Here is an 18,871-nt window from a genome sequence, read left to right as displayed (position 1 = left end):
GGCTTACAGCAAGTTGTATCTATTTTCATGCATGTCCAAAAACTTGTTCTGATATAAACTTAAGTGTAGGCCTAAGTTTAAATTTATACTTGTTCATGGTGTAAAGAAAATAAAGTGTCCCATTCACAAACAAACAAAATGGGGTATGTTGTATTTTAGTCCTGTTAGGTTTATTGGTTAGGTTTCATTTTGCATGCTAAAATTATGTTTTGTACAACATCAAGGAGGTTGTCAAGGATTCAGAAACCCATAAATCATGATCGAATATTTAGTTTTAGGATCTTCCATAAAAATGGCTTTTTATTTTTTGACTCTGACATTAAATATAACTTATATCAGTTTCTGTTTGTGTACTTACTAGTCTATGGAGGAGATAACTTGCTTTATCCAAGCATTTTTTTTCTTAAGATAATAATTTAATCTTTGTTTGTGATTGTGAAATCAGTCAGAAGTCCCCCTTCCAAAATGTAAAATATAACCAGCATTTTCCTTCAAATTCATTTTTATATAATCTTTAGTTTTCCAGGAGTTAAATTGAAAGCAGATAGATAAGGACTTTTTGGTTATTTAAATTGTTCAGGTGTACCACCCGGACATTCAAGATCAATAGAAGAAAAAAAACTTCTATTTCACAAACTTTCAACACACAGGGTTTGAATACTTAGCGCTATACATTGGTTGGTCAACTTAAAAAAGCACACACACAGAACACAAATTCCTTTCTTTAAAATATTTTATGGTTTTCTCCTATATAGATTTTCCAGGAACATCTATTTAAACAGTGCAACTATGAAATTGTACAAAATCAGTGGATGCTAGACCTCAGTTACCAAATAAGGCATGCATTCATCTTTGAGTCACTACACAGATTCAGCAACAGTAACTACACAGAATCACTCACAAATAACCAAGCCTGGGCACACAGAAGGACATAAACTGCTGTTTACAGGGCTAACAACCTGCACATCTGCATACATACAAAGCAAAAAGCTGACAAAAGCTATGCGTGAAACAATCTGCTAAAGTCTTCAGGTATCGGAGGGTAAGACTCATTTCATAAGCAAAGGCAATACTTTTCCTTTCTTAATTCATTTATAGGATTTGACCAATAAAATATGAGCCATCCCAGAAGGGTCAAATTTATGAGCTGATCGTGTTAAAGAGCTACACAAGATGGGAGCTGTGACCGCAAGACTAAACTTGCATGACTTCCCACTCTGGCTATTATAAAACCATGGGGAGAATGTTGTTGTTTGCAATCATTACACAGTTCTCCATATTCACACCACAAACAAAGGGCGATACATAAAAGTTTGAAATTAGCTTGGCATAATCTCATCAATTACTACAGTAAAATACTTTCTTTTTCTCAGGAATCCATCTCCATCAGTTCCATCATGTTACAATGCACCCATCAAATAGAAAAATAAAATAAATAACATCTTCATATAATTGGTCAAATATCTTAACTTTTAATGTTTGTAATGTTTGCGTTTACATTTCTTCCCTTTTTCCAATATACATCCATAAATACTTTAACAACAGTTTAACATATTATAGAACATCTCGGGTGGGCAGAGACCTGCCACTAATAACATACATTTGCACACACACACACGTACACACAGACACACACACACACACACACACACACAGAAAGGCTGACATTAACATGTACGTGGGAAAGGAGTGCAGAATAGAAAGCAAAAAGGCGTTAAATCTCAGCTCTGGGGATGATCTAATAGATTTTGGAGGAGAGCGAAGTCACAGCTGCGCATAGAGGCTTCGAGAGAGCCGATGAAGGAGCTAAAGGCTTTGTTCTGGGCTGGGTTCAGCTCTTTTGTTCTTGTTGACGGATACGGCACCCGACCGCTGTGATCAGGGCAGCTCCTTTACCGCTTCCGTCTTCTGAGAGGAGAAAGGTGACGTTGCAGTTGGGGGCTAGCTCCTTCACAGTCTGAATCATTATCCGTGAGAAACTGTGGAGAAGATGCAGCAGGTCAAAATTTACAAAGATGAAAATCTTGCCATCCAAGTAAAGTGGAAAAAGTCTGAATTTGAATGAAACAGGAATGAGAAAATAATGAGCATGTTTTCATTGTGGAACAGACTTAAAAAAAAATCTAACCAATTAAAAAACAGCAGGTGTTCGAACTGTAATTCTGAAATGACTCACTGTGGATGAAGCTTATAAAGAGTGCCATCCACCCCAACAGTGATGTCCAGATGGTCCAGGCTACGGTTCTCCCGGATTTTGTCCACGACGGCAGCCATACCAGCTCCACAGAGCTGAGCTGCCCTGCGAGAAACAGCTTCACACACCTCCTTGACGATTATACTGTCATCACATGTGCTGTCCAGACCCAGCTGCTGCAGAATACCCCTCACCTGCAGTAGCGCCAAGCGGTCACTAGAGGGCAAGATCAACAACCAGATTATTGACCCACGGAGTAGTCTTTTGAAAATAAAATATTAAACAATAAAAAACATATTTTTGGCTTTTAGTAATTTTATCTGCCACTGATGCTGCTGAAAATCGTATCAAAAAAATGAAATACAATGTTGAAATACAGCAAAACAACCAGACTGCAGTACCTCTCAATTTGGGAAAGGAATTTGGTTTCGAAAATACCCCTAGTCTTCAGCGTCTCTGAGATCTGACCTCTGAAGAGAAAGCCACGCTTTGTCAGGTCAATCAAGATGTTCCGTACAATTTCACCCAGGTACATACCACTGCACATCTTCTCATACCTGAAAAGAAAAACATAATTATTTTTTAAATCTCAAATACACCAAAACACTATCAAACACAGCAAATACTGCACTTAACTTTTCATATATACACACTAGCCATTATCATGTATTTTAATAAAAGATTGAATATTTTCATTCATCCAATTCATTAGACTTTTCCTATGTAACTTTCAAAGGAAAGCAATTCACTTAAAATAATTAATTCAAGCAAGAACACCATCCGCCAAACATTTGACTGGGTAAAAATGCTCACTTTTGTTTGCCGCAATTGAGAGAAAGATCATCCACATTATTGTCATACTGAGTCCTGATGTCATCCAGGCAACCGTTGTCACCAAACGCTCCCCACTCCATGTTCACACACATCCTGCCTTCATCTCCATCAACTGTCTCAATGTTCCGTGTCTCCTCCATGTAGCAGGCGTTGCTGCCCGTTCCTACAACCACACAGAGATCTTAGCATGCTATATTGGATCATTTTTTTTAAAGATCAGATCCTTGACTAAAATAGTTTTTACACTGTATTCAGGAATGCATAAGATTATTTGTGAATTATCTGTTCTTCAATGGTGAACTACATTGGTTTAATATTGACTGTACCTGCGATAAGCCCAACCTCACAAGTGGGTTCCTCATATGCACAGGTCATCATTGTACCCACGGTGTCATTTACTATGGCCACCACGTCCAAATCAAACTCCTGTGTACAAAACAGCATATACAAAACATGAGAATGATTTACGTGCGCACAATCCATTCAACACATCAAATGTACTACATTCAGATTCAGAGTAACATGGATCTGATTTATACCCCAAAATCAAAATTTTGGCATGTCACTTGTGACAGTACGCCATAATTTACCTCTCTCCTTTTGATCCCCTCTCTCAGGAGACTGACAACATCTTCTCCTTCACATTCTGTGGCTTTGAAGCCCTTTGTCCAATTTACCAAAATTCCCTGCAACAGCACGTCAACATCAAAATTTCATTCAATGAGTAATGGAGTTAAAACTTGACTCAGAAAGAAGGAAAGCAAGCTCACCGCATCTAGACTGGTCTGTCTGCAGGGGAAGGAGAAGGTGAAGCCCATAGGCAGGCGAGCGTTCTTCATTCCCATGTAATCCAGGAAGTCAGATACACAGGCCACAATGTGATCAAAGAGCTAAAGGGGGATGTGGAAGATACAACAGTCACAAAGGTTAATTTACTATTTTTTAACAGCTATTATAATTCAATGCATTTGAAGGAAAAAAACTATAAAAGAACAAGACAATTTCAAACCTTTGTGAAATGTGAAGTACAGTTTTTGTTTAAGTCTCAATAACTTACGCAATTTTACATCCAAATTTGTTCAGATATTTTTACTTTAAACAAGACAAAACAGTAAATAGACCAACAGACCAAAGAGAGCAAAAGACCATTGTAAACATGGAAAGAAATGGACGCGCACCTCCTCTCCAGTTCCCTGCATTACTTCTATGGGAATGGCGTAGATTTTATTATGCATCTCCACAGTTCGTTTCTTGCCGCTCCGAATCTTAACCAGCAGCACCCTGAAGTTTGTACCTCCAAGATCCAAAGCCAAGAAGTCTCCATTTTCTAAACAGAAAATAACATAAAGATCTCAGAGAAATCATAAATAAATGCTCAAGCATAGTCTTGACTGGACTGCAGTTTAAGACCATTGGGTTTAATTCACCAACAGGGATATATATATATATATATATATATATATATATATATATATATATACACATAATACAATGTTATGAGCCTGTATTGAGTAAACCCAGGATTATATTATGATGCAATTCCGTAAGGATCAAGAGAATTTGATTTGCTCGTAGCAGGGGAACATAATGAAGGTCTGGAATTTATCGCCGCTTTCTTTAGCCAAGGCCCGCCCAAGAGGCCAAATGATTGACAAGTAAAGAAACCAATCAAGATTTGTTTTGTGCCGCGTCATGTTTAGATGCGTGGGAATTTACCCGAAGTAACAGAACGATTTACGATGTTCACGAACGTGTCAAAAGTTAACAGAAACAACCATTATAAATTCATGCGATGAACATCGCATACTTTTAAGAATTAAGCGTTTAGTCGATCGTGATGAATTCTTGCAGCAACCTTTGTAAACACGACGGCTTATATCTGAAGGCTATGTTGTTCCAGGCCGTCAAAGAACACGACACGCACGTCTCCCGGAAATCCTGTGAAATCTGTAACCAATCAGGTGACGACTTCGAATGTGCTGAAGTGTTCAGACGTGTCACTACCCGATCCGTCCCGGAGACACGATTTGTTCCGCGCATGCGCGAAAGTGCGTCTACTTCCGGCCGAAACAATTCACCGCAGTTTAAAAATAAAAAGTAGTTTGACACAACTCGTTGCATACCGTTTATTATTAATAAAAACTGTTGTATATTCGTTTTTCTATATATAAAAAAATATTTTATAAATAAAAAATATTACTCACTCATGACCCATATCAGTTTTTCTATATTGTATTTTCATTGGTATTAAAAAATAAAATAAAAAAGTATCCAAATTAATAAAGAAAGACTATTTGCCGCTCTTAAAAGGGTAGTGTAGCCTATCCCTCGTTCAGTACATTTCTCCAAACCATTACAAATTTTAATTAGTTTAATGTCTTTTGATGTTAAATGCAATTTTCAATAAAGAGTTTATAAAAAAAATATTTCTGGGATGTAACAAGTTGTGTCAAATAACTTTTTTTATTTAAAACTGCCTTAAATTATTTCGGTCAGAAGTAGACGCACTTTCACGCAGGCGTGGAACAAATGGTGTTTCCGGGATGGATCAGGTAGCGACAACAAGCATCAGACGTTTTTAAGCCTGTGTGTGGGCGGAGGACTAGGGTAATAGGTGCAGGGTTTTTTAAAGGGAACCTCCTCTCAAAAATGTTTACAATCCCTAAGACCTCAGTTTTTTCCCAGACCACAAATTAAGGTAATTCTGACTCCTCCATGGATGGCAACACAACCAAACTTCAAAGCGCTGAAAGTGCGTAAAGACATCGTAAAAACGTGGATGCTCTCGGGAACGCGCACTTTGAAGTTTTGTTCCATTGCCATCCATGGAGGAGTCAGAAAGCTTCCAAAACTACCTTAATATACTTGAGGGTGAGTAATTAATGGCAGAATTTTCATTTTTGGGCCAAGGTTCCCTTTAAGGTTCCCGGAGGTTCCCCAATTTGTTGTGAATGTGATCATTATCGACATTATGAGGGGAAATCAGGTTATATTTGGACCACCACAGCAAATCTGGTTTATTCTTGTAGCCTTTTTTCTCATATTTGCTCATTATTTATTACTAAACAGTATGAGTCCACTGTACCTGATCCATCTGGGGTGCTCCGCACATAGGTGGGCAGCATCCTCACCGTGGCTGTGCTTTGGGTTTTCTTGCTCAGTCCGTTCTGGATCTCAGTTCTCATTCTCTTTTTCACCTCCAGCAGCTGATCTTTGGTCAGTCGGAACTCTGCCAGCGTCTCAGCAATCTGACGTGTCTGATCGGCCAATCGGTAAGCCCAGGCTGTTACCATAGCAGCACCCTTGCCACTTCCACTCTCAGAAAGCAAGAAGCGAACATCAGATTCAGGTATCAGTCGGCGCACAGTCTTGTGCAGACGTCGGGAATATCTATGAAACACATCAGAATGCTGTGATTTATCAATCAAAATGGAGTATGTATAATAAGAAAAAGGTTATTATCAGATCTATAGATTAAATATGTATGATGGCAATGTTCTTTTATCGCATCCTGTCCTGTAGCCATATCAAACTTTTTCCTCTCAAATTTCACTGGGTAGAAGCAATCTTTTCTTTTTATCCTGACTCCCACAGAAGGCTGTAAATTGATTGCAGGTGAACATGAAAATGAATCTGATCTCGATTTTACATTCCAGAGTTTCAGAATATGTTAATGAGGCCGATGACCGCATCCATGGGATCTAAACAAACAGAGGCACGTCTGATTCTATGGAACCTGCTCAATGTATATTAAAAGAAGCTGTCTTTGTTATAAGAGTTCAGTGACTTTCAAAGTGTCACATGCTCCTGGAGGTTTACGCCCAAGACCAGACAAGGATGCTGGGTATATATTTAGATTTTAGGCCATGGTATGCTTTTTAAGCAATGCTGTTTGATAGATAACTTTTGGTACGCTTCCGGTGATAGATTGATTCTGTATACAGTGTTTCACCAGTGTATTCCACTTAGAAAGCAAAGTACCAACAAAGATTTAGTGGGATTATTACCCCAAAATTGACATGTTATACTCACTGTGGATGCATCTTGTAGAGGGAACCATCAATGCCCACTGTGGTGCGGAGGCGTGGGGCATTCTTATTTTCCTTCAGACATGTGAGGATTGCACCCAGAGTGGCAGCGATCAGATTAGCAGAGCGAAAAGAGACAATAGCGCAAACGTGCTGCACAGCAATGCAGTCGTCTTCAGATGGCTCTACGCCCAAGCGGGTCAGAATCTCCTTGGCTTTGGTCAGTCCCTCTTTGCTCCTGAAAAAGGAACGGTGGTGATGTGAAGTCGGGCAAACAGTATCATGATGTCATATTTATAAAAAAGCATTTGTATTGTCTTCAAATGTTTTTTTTTAAAGTTTTATCAAATGTATAGAAGGCATTCAACCTAGCATGGATTCTACAAGACCTGACATTCCATTATATTCCATAGAGGAATTGAAGTCGAATGAAACTAACTTCTCAATAGCAGAAACATGCTTGGTTTCAATTGTTCCCCTCGTAAGCAGCTCTGGGGTGATGCGGCCCTCAAACAGCAGTCCTTCTTTTGCCATTTTCACCAGGATCAGTCTCACCAGCTCACCCATGTACATCCCACTGACCATCTTCTCAAATCTACAAAACAATAACATTTTAAATGGCTGAACAGTAAAACAGATACTGTTTGCAAGGTTTTGTGACTTACAATTGCTTGCCAGGGTTCAAAGACCCACGATCAATCTCCCTGTCAAACTCATTTCGGATATCTTCCAATGCTCCGTCATCTCCAAATGCTCCCCATTCAGTGTTGATACACATTCTGCCTTCATCTCCCTCCACCAGGTCAATGTGTCTCAGCTCCTCCATGTAACATGCATTAGTGCCGGTACCTGAGAGACCACAGCAAAATATGCCATTTGTTTATTTATTCATAGGTTTATTTGTGATATTTGCAGTCCACCTGTGCACAGTCTCTGAGACCTTTGCATTGCATTCTTACCAATGATGATGCCAACTTCACAGCGCTGGTCATCAAAGCCACAGGTCATCATGGTTCCAACAGTGTCATTGACAACGGCCATGATATCTGCTTCATAGTCCTGCAAGTTATGTTCTTACAATAAATGTCCTCATAGTCTTTAAGCATGGTGAAACAAAAAAAAGGAATCACTTGTTTAAGCTTACCCCACGTTTTTTGATGGCTTTATTTAGAAGCTTAACTACATCCATTCCCTCAACCCCGCTGGTCTTGAAGCGTTTGGTCCACGTCAGCAAAACGGCCTGTAAAAATACAATTACAATGCTTGGATTTTATACATGGATTTTAATTCTATTTATGATACACAGCTTTAAAACTGTCACTTTGGTAAACGTATAATCAGATATTTCATTACCTCATCCAATTTAGTCTGAGCACACGGGAATGAAAATGTGAATCCCACAGGAAGCTTCTTGTCTTTAATATTTTGTTTCTCCATGAAGTCTCCAAGGCATTCTGCAACATGGTCAAACAGCTGCGGAAAACAACGAACCAAGAGTGAAGACAAGTACGATTTTTTGATTGGAGCAGGATTGATCAAAACTCTAAATATCAAAACATTCGTTTTAACATGCAAATTGGTTACGTTCTTCTCAACACATTGCAAATCATAAACATATTCTCATATTTGCTTTGTTATTGAAGGTTCATTTATAATCCTAAATATATTCGCACAACATTTGCACGAAAACAAATATTTTGTTTAGAGAATAAAGAACTGGTTATGTGTACCCGTGTTCCGGTGCCGTGGATGATATCTTCTGGAGTCTCATATATCTGACTCTCCATCTGCACGGTTTGTTTTTTCTCGTGTGACACTTTTACCCGCAGTATACGGAAATTAGAGCCACCCAAATCCAAAGCAATAAAATCTCCCTTTTCTGTAAGAGATTAAACGAAATCATTTATATATATATTAATATATTAACGTATTAATAAACACTATCAAGAGTTCACATAGAGGGTTAAAGTTCACAAAAAGGAAAATAATTACACAACATCATGTGGCTTTTAACCTGTCAAAGGTCTTTCTTTATATGAATTTCGGGACATTTTAAGAATATAAAGATTATTTACAGAAGCACTGTAAGATGTGCTTTATGAAGCTTGAAAGGTCTAGCCCCCAACTCCCAATTTGTTGTAACTACATGGAAGAGAGCCACCAATACTTTCAAAATTTCTTATTTTGTGCTTATGAAAAAATTCACAGGTGTGAAATGACTGCGGTTTCGGACATCTATTCATGACTCATACTCATTTTAGCATACTATATAGTATGGAAGTAGGCGTTTTCGGGACAGCCTAGGTATAGACTGATTTAACTCTGCTGCCATGTTGAAATCAAAGGGCGAGGCAGAGGTGAGAAGAAAACCAGAAGGACAGATAGACTGCCATGGTTTGGTCTGCCATCGAGTGACTGTGACATGAATAAACAAATGATGCATTTAAAAACAAGGTCAGAGTCACTCTATGTGCGCAAATGAAACCCCCTTATGGCATCTTAAACAGTCACTAATATCTAATGGTACAGCTAAAGTGGTCAATTAAATGCCTATACTTATATTTTCACATTTAAGATCATAAATCGCTTTAATAACTCCAGGTTGATGTCCAAACCATTGCAGTCTATCTGTCCTTCCTGTTTTCTTACCACCTCGCTTTCGATTTCAGCATGGAGACGTGAAATCAGTCTACGGCTCACTATTCATGCAATGATAAGACTGAATGTCAACATTTATTTTGGTCACGATTAAGGGGGCTTATTCAGGAATGCTGAACTGAGCTGGTCGCAGACAGCCACCAATCAACCCCCGCAACGCTCTCCGGCAACAGCCAGTAAACCCACTTAGCCATGAATTCCTGGCAGTAGATTCTACAGAAAATGTTTCTAGTAAAATGGTGATTAACAAGTACTTGGTGACTTTTAAAGCGAAAGAGATTAAACAAAGAAAAGTAACATCAAAAGATGTTTGCTTTTAGTCAGAATGTTCTCTGCAATGTCTTTCTTGGTTCTGAAGGCTCTCCGACGTGTCCAGATTGTTGATATTTTGTGTAGTTCTTGATGCCAGGCAACAATGAAACTCTAACAGGGTTATTTCTTGCTAACTCCGGTTTTGAGATTAGATGCAAGTTGTTTAAAAGTAATACGGTTTTTGATACGGTGATCTCTCAGTTCAGGGGGTCAGATTAGATCATATTAAAGCAGTAAATTACTATGGTAAAATGTGATTAGAATGAAAGGTATCCATAGCAAAAAGGCCACTCGTCGTGGACAAAATATTTATATTCCATTAACAACAAATTAAATCTTATTATTAAAGTTTGATTTAGGGTATTGATTTCAGATATTCCAGTTCAACTCAAAAAATCACATCAGTTCTTTCACTTGCATGATCATACAGCACAGACTTGCTGTAAAGACTCAGTCATTATATTAATGGGTTGTTAATAGGTCAGAATCTATATATAGAATTTGTATTCCGTACCGTCCAAGGGTACTAAATTTTGACGGTGCACAGTGTACATTTGATCTATGTATGCTATTCATAATACCACACTCCATATTGGGTGCATACTGTTGCATGTGTGTTCTTAATGTGGGTACAAAAATCTATCTGATTCAGAGTCTTAACCATATTACTGTTATAGCACTGTTTTGATTTACAACTAGCTGAAATTTATTTCAGGGTTCTTGCAAGAGAAAATTCATCAATGTGAAGACACATAAGAAACAGCTGCATTTTGGACCCAGTAGGCATGCTAGCAAGTGCACTGAAATCAATTTGCACGTGCCAATCTGGGATTATAGCCCATGATCCATGATGTAACCCTATGATTCTGGTTGGAGGCTGCAGGGCATGTAGAAGGCCTGATCACATGCCAGTGAGGCACTAATGTGTTTTGGTTTAGGGACAGCAGGTTCAATATTGCGACCACACTGTGTTTGAAGGTTCACATCATTCAGTGCTTTATATATCTTGACCAATGTTTGTAAAGTAATTGGCATACATGTTGTCGTTTCCAAAGCTTTTTAAATTTAAATTATAAAACGTTTAAAAGGGAATTCTAGTAAAACTAGTTTTGGTCAAATGGCCACTTTTGCAATAGCTTTAATGACTACCTTCTGAGGATTATCTAGAAAGCCACCGAACCGACCAAAATCTGAGTGCAGTACTTATTGCAATTATTGTATAACCTGTTCAAAATGTTTTCTTTTTTGCCTGCAAATTATTCTTCCTGTTGTGGAGGCATTTAAGAGAGTCAAATAACAGAGCTCATGATTGTTTTTGAGACTGAGAGATAGAAATGCACACTCTACATTTACACACACACTACTGTTTCAAAGCTGACTTAGTATGCTAAACTTAGTCATATGCATATTATGCACAGTCATATACTGTATATATAAAACAGGCTGCAATCTTACCTGATCCATCAGGGATTGATCTTACAAAGGTGGGCAGCATCTTAACAGTAGCTGTCGGGTTGGTGTCTCGGTGCAGTCCGTTCTCCATTTCCCTTCGGAAACGGGCCATGATGTCTCGCAGCGTATCATCAGAGAAGCGCATGGAGTACAAATATTTGTCAATCTGTAAAAAAAAACACAAGAACAAATCAGCATTTCCAGATTTTTGTTTTTAAATTAAATTCTTGAATTAGTCATTGCCAACTTCCATAATTAATAATAATGAACACAGAATAATATCGACATAGGCAAGGACATTAAAAATGTGCAGTCAAGTCATTGCTGGTCATTTTAGAAAGGTCACTCTGTCCTTGAAATATGTGACCAGCATGCCAGATTGTGCAGACATACCAAAAATTCATATCAAATTATATAAACACAGACAAAATGAATCAAGGAAACGGCTCGAGAAAATGTTTTATTGAAGGCCAATGGAAGGAGAATGAACGAGAGCTATAAACATGAGCACCTGTTCATGCGTATACTGACTCATCAGTATTACAATGTGAGCACAGGTTACGGGAAATTGAGCTTATAATGTAAATATTTTTTTACACTAGTTGATACAAAATGTAAATACACTTACAGTCACACATTTACATTATATGTTATTTGAGTGTACAATACACAAACTAATGATTAACCGAAAATAATAATTTTGACATGAAAGTCTCATATAAATAATACATAAATCAATTACTTTGTTGAAATGCAATACATGCAGTAAACAGAAACACTACATGTCTATCATGTCTCTATTTCCATTACGATTTTCCTCAACAAAGATCAAACTATTTCAAGAATTCACACCAGGCCGGTTGAAACAAACTACTGGAAGGGTGTGTAAGAACGGTCATTGCGTAACCAACATCCAACCTTGCTTTGAAAAAGTAGAACAGTGGTAAAGATGCCAAAACTCTTAAATCAATGAGGGCGTGATGAGTGGTGGATTTATCTTTGAGTATGAGCACTGAATTTATATGACTACAAGTATTCAAAACAGTTTCCCTTATTGATGCTTAACTGCAATAAGAGATGCCAAACTAAAGTGTTACTGTAATCACAAAGTCAAGAATATCCATTATAATAAAATTAAACACAGCCACCTCACCGTTCATAAAGACTATATCAGTTGAGAGCAGCGCTCAGGTGCAAAACTGTGCTTAGGTTCGATTTCACGATGGCCTGTCGTCATGGTAACCGGGCTGTTACACAATATAACTGCTGCTTCTGACATTGTGATAAGATCAATTTACTTCTGTGGAAGTTAAGGCCCATGTACACTCTAAATGAACTTTAATTTGCGTAACGCATAAATACAGTGTACATGTTTTTCTAGTATAAATCTTCTTATTTTCAGAGGAAGTGAGATGCTCTATGATGTAAAAGGAATGTTAGGTTATAAATTAATTACCTGTCATATATTTTATAAATACTACCATATAAAGATCATATCAGCACAATATGAGGCAATAAAGATGTCTTGTTTATACAAAAAATGATTTCACATCCTTATGCTAACTCTTCAGCTACCACATTTAAAATGCTTGTTTTATTAAACATTAACTCCAAGACAAGCCAAGCCGTGCGAGTGAAACGACAAAGTATGTACTGCCTCAAAATGACCTCTACGTACAGTACATACGCACCTTCCTGCTCACTGTTTACATATCGTCCCCCGTCAAAACTCCCATAAAAGCATGCTGTCATTCAGCTGTGGTAAGCGAACACTGTCTGCGGGGGAGGGGGCATGTGACGCTCACAACCACCTTCCCCCCACGCAAAGACATACTCCCCAATCGGCACGTTCACCGACATGAAAAAAGCGGCCCTCTCCTTCTACCAACTCCCCACATCCTGCTTTCAAGGACATTGCAGTGCAGACACGACATTCTACTGTGATGGCCGTCTGTGTCATCCCTCACAAGGGTATACCTTGTCCTCTCATCATCGCAGTCGCATGGAGTGTGACGCAACTGCTGCAGCCGGAGATACGTGAGACACGGCGCATCATACGACTTAACGGCTTCAAAACGCATTGCTGTGTCACCTGTTGTCATGCACCCTCGTGAGCTTGCGAGAGCAATTGGGGACACATACCATCGGCGTTTCTACGACTGGTTAACATGAAAGATGGCAACTCACCTTTTTGACCTGGTCATCCTTCAGCTCAGTGAAGTAGTAGGCCAGAAGCTGTGCCGCTATCATCTTGCTTCACCTCTTTGCTGAAAAAGAAGCTGGAGAAGAGATACCTAACGTTCCTTTCTGGTAAAGCAGGGAAGCGATTCGAGGCTCAGAAGCAATGTGGGTTAACCGTAACGAGAGAAGCCGGCATGTATGGGTGTTCCCTCCCAGCACACAACACTGTTCCTCCTCGGCCTAGGAAGTCAAGCTGCACATAATGCGCTTGTAGGAGATGCAGTAGAGGCTGGGATGGGGAATGGTTAAACCCCGCCCACACACTCTTCTCTTATTGGCTGAGGTTTATGGGCAGGCTTCTGAGGCCGAGCACAGCTGACAGCCCCCTCCTTCCTGCTTTCCTCTCTCTTCCTTTTGGTCTTTCCCCCTCCTTTCTCTTGCTTCTTTTTCATTTTCAGTGTCATCATGCGCTTCCTCATTCTCTTACATTAAAACCCCTTACATTTCTTTTGTTGTTTGAAGTAGGGGACTTTAGAAAAGCGGCATAACTTAAGGAGACACGTAGAGCACGTCCCCATTGCGTCACAAAGCCGAAGGCATTTGAGGTATCGTGAGGCACAACACTCAAAAATGCTGAGTAATGCTGCCATACAGACAAAGTCATATCGACGTGTTCACTGTTTCCTGCTTCTACAATTGACAGTTTTGCTACAGTACTGTTGTGTGTGAAGCGGGAGAAAATAAGGAGATGCCAAAGTTTGTGATGTCAATTTGGGTGGTAAGCGGCCGGGGATAGTGTCAATAGAAAAGCATCAAAAAATGACATCAGGTGGTCAAACTGGAAAGACCTGCTTGCATTTAAATGTGTAAACATCAGGGAATCAGCAATTATTTACAGTAAACAGGAGAGAATGTTAAGATACGCATAATCACACAATGGGAAGAAATGCAGTTGTTCTTGACAAAATATTGGTGCTTGACAAAATATTGCGACAATGAATTCTCAACTCAGATTTCTAGTTATTCACGCTTTTTTCCCCAAAAAGGGCACGCCAACTTAAATAAAAAAAACGTACATTCGAAGCTTATATATAATTTTGAGCAGGATCATTTGTAAAAATTTTATATTGCAGAGACATTCATTGTGTGACTTGATATGATTTGATGATGCAGCTGATCTGTTACAGGGTTTAGTTTGTAATATCAAGAGGAATTTCATGGTACGACATTGCATTCATGGAAAGTTGAAAATCTATAGAAGGGTGTGAGGTGATGGTAACACAGGCCAGCTTATTGTACGGCATGCACCCATCCTCCCCCCGTCAATGGCATGAGTGTGAGTCAGAGCTTAACATCCTCTTACTGGTCAGAGCCAATCAGATCACAGTTTAATCAGAGGTACGTCACTGGACCACCACCGATGACGGAATTTCACTTCATTCATTTTTACATCATTCATATTGGTCTATTAAATAAAAGATGTGTCCTTTCTTACTCTGTGTACATTTGAGACCAGTTGGCCTACCAGCTTTTCAAAAGGGGAAATCAGACACATTACAAGTAGTTTATATTTAGAATGGAATAATGGTGATGGGATGCTGTAATCTATGGCAGGATTTAAAAGTCAACTCAAAAACCGTTCAGACAGTGAATGTTCAGTGACGGAAATAAGTGATGTCAAAAAGAATAAGTCAATATCATAACAGAATCATTACATTTATGTATTTGGTAGACGCTTTTAATCAAAGCAACTTTCATTGCATTGTATTATACATTTTGTTTCGGACTATGTGCAATCCCCATGCCATGCTCTAACCACTGAGCCACAGGAAAGCTCATATTATATTTAGGGATAGTCATTTTAACAAATCTAAAAAAAAGTTTAACTAAAACAAAAACTATAAAACAACCACACAGAAGCTTCAGCAACGACAATACACGCTACAAAAACACTCAGCACACAAAATAGGCTATGGACCTTTATCACGGAGGAATTGAACACAGAAAGTGTTGATCGAAGCAGTCTAACGATTTTTCCAGTTACGTTTATTACAACAGGCTACAATCGGCTATTTGACGTAATGCTTCTTATAATGACTGTCCGCAAAATTATAAAAAAATCCAGACATTTTCAGAGACAGGAGAAGAAATATTCGGATGATCATTGAGAACAGATTTGAACAAACTCAACAGAATTTGATGTTTTAATCCAGCAAAGCCGGTCTGTCCAAGCAGTGGCTGGTAAAAATACATGATTATTTCATCACACTGAATCAGTCAGTGCTCCAAATAAGTAATCGCTGTGCTGCAGTGTGATGAACAAGATTAGAATGTGCATTTATTTGTATTCAATAATTTTTATCGAGATTTTTCATTGACAGACATTTTACTGCTTCTAATTCACAAATACAAAAAAAAAATATTATTATTCAATTTAATCATTTACATTTAGTCATTAAGCAGAGGCTTTTATCAAAGTGACTTAGATTTCAGGGTGCAATAAACCGAAATGTCATACACTAGCAATAATAACATAGGTGCTAATTCCAAGTTACTAGTTTCAACAAAACCCAGAACAATACCTGTTGAGAGAAAAAGAGAGGGTTCATTTATTTTCTCATTTGTGTGTCAAGTATACACAGAAGAGAGGGGTTTTAAGTAGTTTTTTGAATGTTGTAAGAGATTTGGTTGACCGGACTGAATTAGGAAGAATGTTCGACCAGGAGAGGAGTTGTGAAGTAGAATAAGCGGGAAAGTGATTTCTGCCTTTTTGAGAAGGCAATACAAGTTTGCTGAACGCAGGGTTGTAGTGTTGTAGAAGAGCAGGAGGTTGTGAAAGAATGCCAGTGGAGATCCAGTGAAGCATTAGTTGAATCTGATATGGGCTTCAACCGGTAGCCAGCAGAGAGATATGAAAGGGATGTCACATTAGCCCTTTTGGGCTGTTGGAAGACAAGGCCTGCTGCCGCGTTCTGAACCAGCTGGAGTGGTTTGATAGCCTTTGAAGGAAGATCAGCAAGGAGAGCATTGCAGTAGTCCATTCTTGAGATAACAAGGGCCTGGACAAGGAGTTGTGCTGCATTCTTAATGTGATAGGGAATAACCTTTCTGATCTTAAATAAGGCATACTGGCATGTCTGCGTTGTCTTTGCAATGTGATCACTGAAGGACAGCTGTTCGTCAAATAGGACTCCGAGGATCCTGGCTGTTTTGGAAGGAGTGATTGTGGTATTGCCAAGTTGGATGGTGAGATGAAGTGAAAAGCGTAACTTCTTTAAGATTAATAATGTGTTTAATAACATTACGTTATTTTTAGGCAGTAACCATCCATTCAGCTATTTTAAGGACTGGAATAAAAACGCACGTAACACATTTAACGTCGTCTTTGTTTCACGTGATTTGAATTCAGAGTTACGATTCTTTAAAGAAATCGTTCAGACTGATTTGGAAACCGATTGTGGATCGATCCAGAGAAAAATTATTTGCAGTCGCCAAGATAACAAAGAAAGGAAATAATAAGGCCTCAGCATACTACATTCGAAATGAAAAACGACCGTATGCGACCTGATTTCAATAAAAAATCTGGTCCAAACGACAATTCGGTTCATCAGTTCGCCGCAGCACACCAAACAGAACTCTCCGGAAAAGTTTGTGTTGGCCGGTAAACACCATCGAGCCACCATTGGTCCATGGCCATTATGTAATAGGTGGGTGTTTTTTGAAGCGCCACCCGGCCTTTGTGAAATAACGTGTAAATAACGATAACATTTGAGCAGTATGTATGCTTTTAAATGTCGTGTTGCAGAGATGGTACATATGTACCCACACCTCTACGATCACTCTTGCTACGTGCGCAGAGGCTGTTTGCATATGTCATGTAATCCCCGCCTCCAGAAACAGAGGGGTGTTGGATTGTTCGAAAAAACGATACCGTCTCTCAACGTTTTCGAGCTTCGTATTACCCCAAAACGCAGAACCAAAGCGCAATTCGCCTGGACTATGTCGAGCCCTTTATAAATCACGCAATAGTAAATAAGAGGAGGGATTCCTTTTTTCGCCAGGTATGAATAAGTATAATTTAATAAAATCTTCAGGAATGTTAAATATTTATTCATTGAAAGCTGTTCGTAGGTTACGGGGCAGGTAGGTCTTTTCTGTCTGACTCCTTGTTGTTATCTGTTGTTGTTTTCTTTTACTGTTTCCTGATCCAAATAGCCAAATAGCTGCCCCCGAAATGACATTAACATTACAAGCTAAAATATTACGTCAGGTACAGTTACATAAAAAACATATTTAGTTTCCAACAAACATCCTTGATTTTCAGTGGTGAAAGTAATCCCAGTGTCAGTACAATACATCTGGATTTAAGAGTTTAAAGATTGCAGTGAATCATGACCTTTATTATACTTAAAGGTGACAGCAGGTAGACATCACAGAGCATCACAATTTACAAGGGAACAATGTCCATCTCATAAAGTGTGTGGAGAGTGATGATATCATTTCCTGTAACACTTATGCTGGGGGTGTTTTCGTTTACTTTAGCCTCTATTATAGGGGAAACGTGAAGTGTTGTCTCACTAATACACATTCACAAATGACCTAGCCGGTAGGCGTAACGGTCCTTGAGGAGTAAGGGTTCATGCATGAATTAACAAAGACACAAGGGCATGTACCTGGTCATTGTAATAGTGGAACAAGATTATTTTTACTACAAGGGGTCACTGCATTACGTTTCAATATAGAGACCTCTACCAATAGAAGTTAATCTTCATATAGACATTATCCTAACCAATGTGTTTCAATTTGGAGATTTGCTAACAAATAATTTCAGAATCAACATAAGGTGCAAGTTATTTACACTCTCGATCCAGTGGAGATTTGAAGGATGAAATGGGGGCTCTATCATTAACATTTTCAGTAAACAACAATAAAGCACTTATTTTATAATGCTTTACATTACGATATTTTGTAACATGTCTTCAACAGAAAATACAGAAGTAAGCGATAACCTTTAAACAATGTTTGTATCTTTGTTTTATAAAAGCATAACAAACCACATTTTCCAATAAGAATAATAGGAACAACCATGATTTACACTAGCTTTCTACACTGATAGTTTGTTTTTACTGTAAACATGGCAGGAATGACAAATAAACCTAATTTATCTGGTTTTATTTATATGAAGTGTAATTTAGAAAAATATAAACATAAG

At 38.6% G+C, this 18,871-nt stretch overlaps 1 protein-coding gene across 1 annotated transcript; it reads right to left on the bottom strand.

Moving 5' to 3' along the window:
- Window positions 1–715: 715 nt before the first annotated feature.
- On the bottom strand, window positions 716–13,942 carry hk1 (hexokinase 1). The gene is made up of 18 exons (XM_056760974.1): window positions 13,666–13,942; window positions 11,482–11,644; window positions 8,787–8,935; window positions 8,410–8,529; window positions 8,201–8,296; window positions 8,016–8,115; window positions 7,722–7,905; window positions 7,496–7,651; window positions 7,061–7,294; window positions 6,114–6,418; window positions 4,207–4,355; window positions 3,799–3,918; window positions 3,619–3,714; window positions 3,355–3,454; window positions 3,008–3,191; window positions 2,596–2,751; window positions 2,177–2,410; window positions 716–1,979 (listed from the first exon to the last, which is right to left on the bottom strand). The coding sequence occupies exons 1-18, from the start codon at window positions 13,726–13,728 to the stop codon at window positions 1,832–1,834; spliced, it is 2,757 nt and encodes a 918-aa protein (XP_056616952.1). The 5' UTR covers window positions 13,729–13,942; the 3' UTR covers window positions 716–1,831.
- Between the last annotated feature and the right edge of the window lie 4,929 nt (window positions 13,943–18,871).

This window comes from Triplophysa dalaica, chromosome 11 (genome assembly GCF_015846415.1).
Source record: "Triplophysa dalaica isolate WHDGS20190420 chromosome 11, ASM1584641v1, whole genome shotgun sequence".
Classification (NCBI taxonomy): domain Eukaryota; kingdom Metazoa; phylum Chordata; class Actinopteri; order Cypriniformes; family Nemacheilidae; genus Triplophysa; species Triplophysa dalaica.
Note: the sequence above shows the minus strand (reverse complement) of the source record. Positions and strands in the feature narration are given on the sequence as shown.

What these genes read in the sequence shown, in the direction of transcription:
- hk1 (XM_056760974.1), bottom strand. Translation starts at nt 13,728, where the DNA reads ATGATAGCGGCACAGCTTCTGGCCTACTACTTCACTGAGCTGAAGGAT. An exon ending in ATCAATCCCTGATGGATCAG is followed by an intron (nt 8,936 to 11,481) that starts GTAAGATTGCAG and finishes AATCTCTTACAG; the next exon opens with AAAAGGGAGATTTTATTGCT. An exon ending in CTCAATTGCGGCAAACAAAA is followed by an intron (nt 2,752 to 3,007) that starts GTGAGCATTTTT and finishes TTTTCTTTTCAG; the next exon opens with GTATGAGAAGATGTGCAGTG.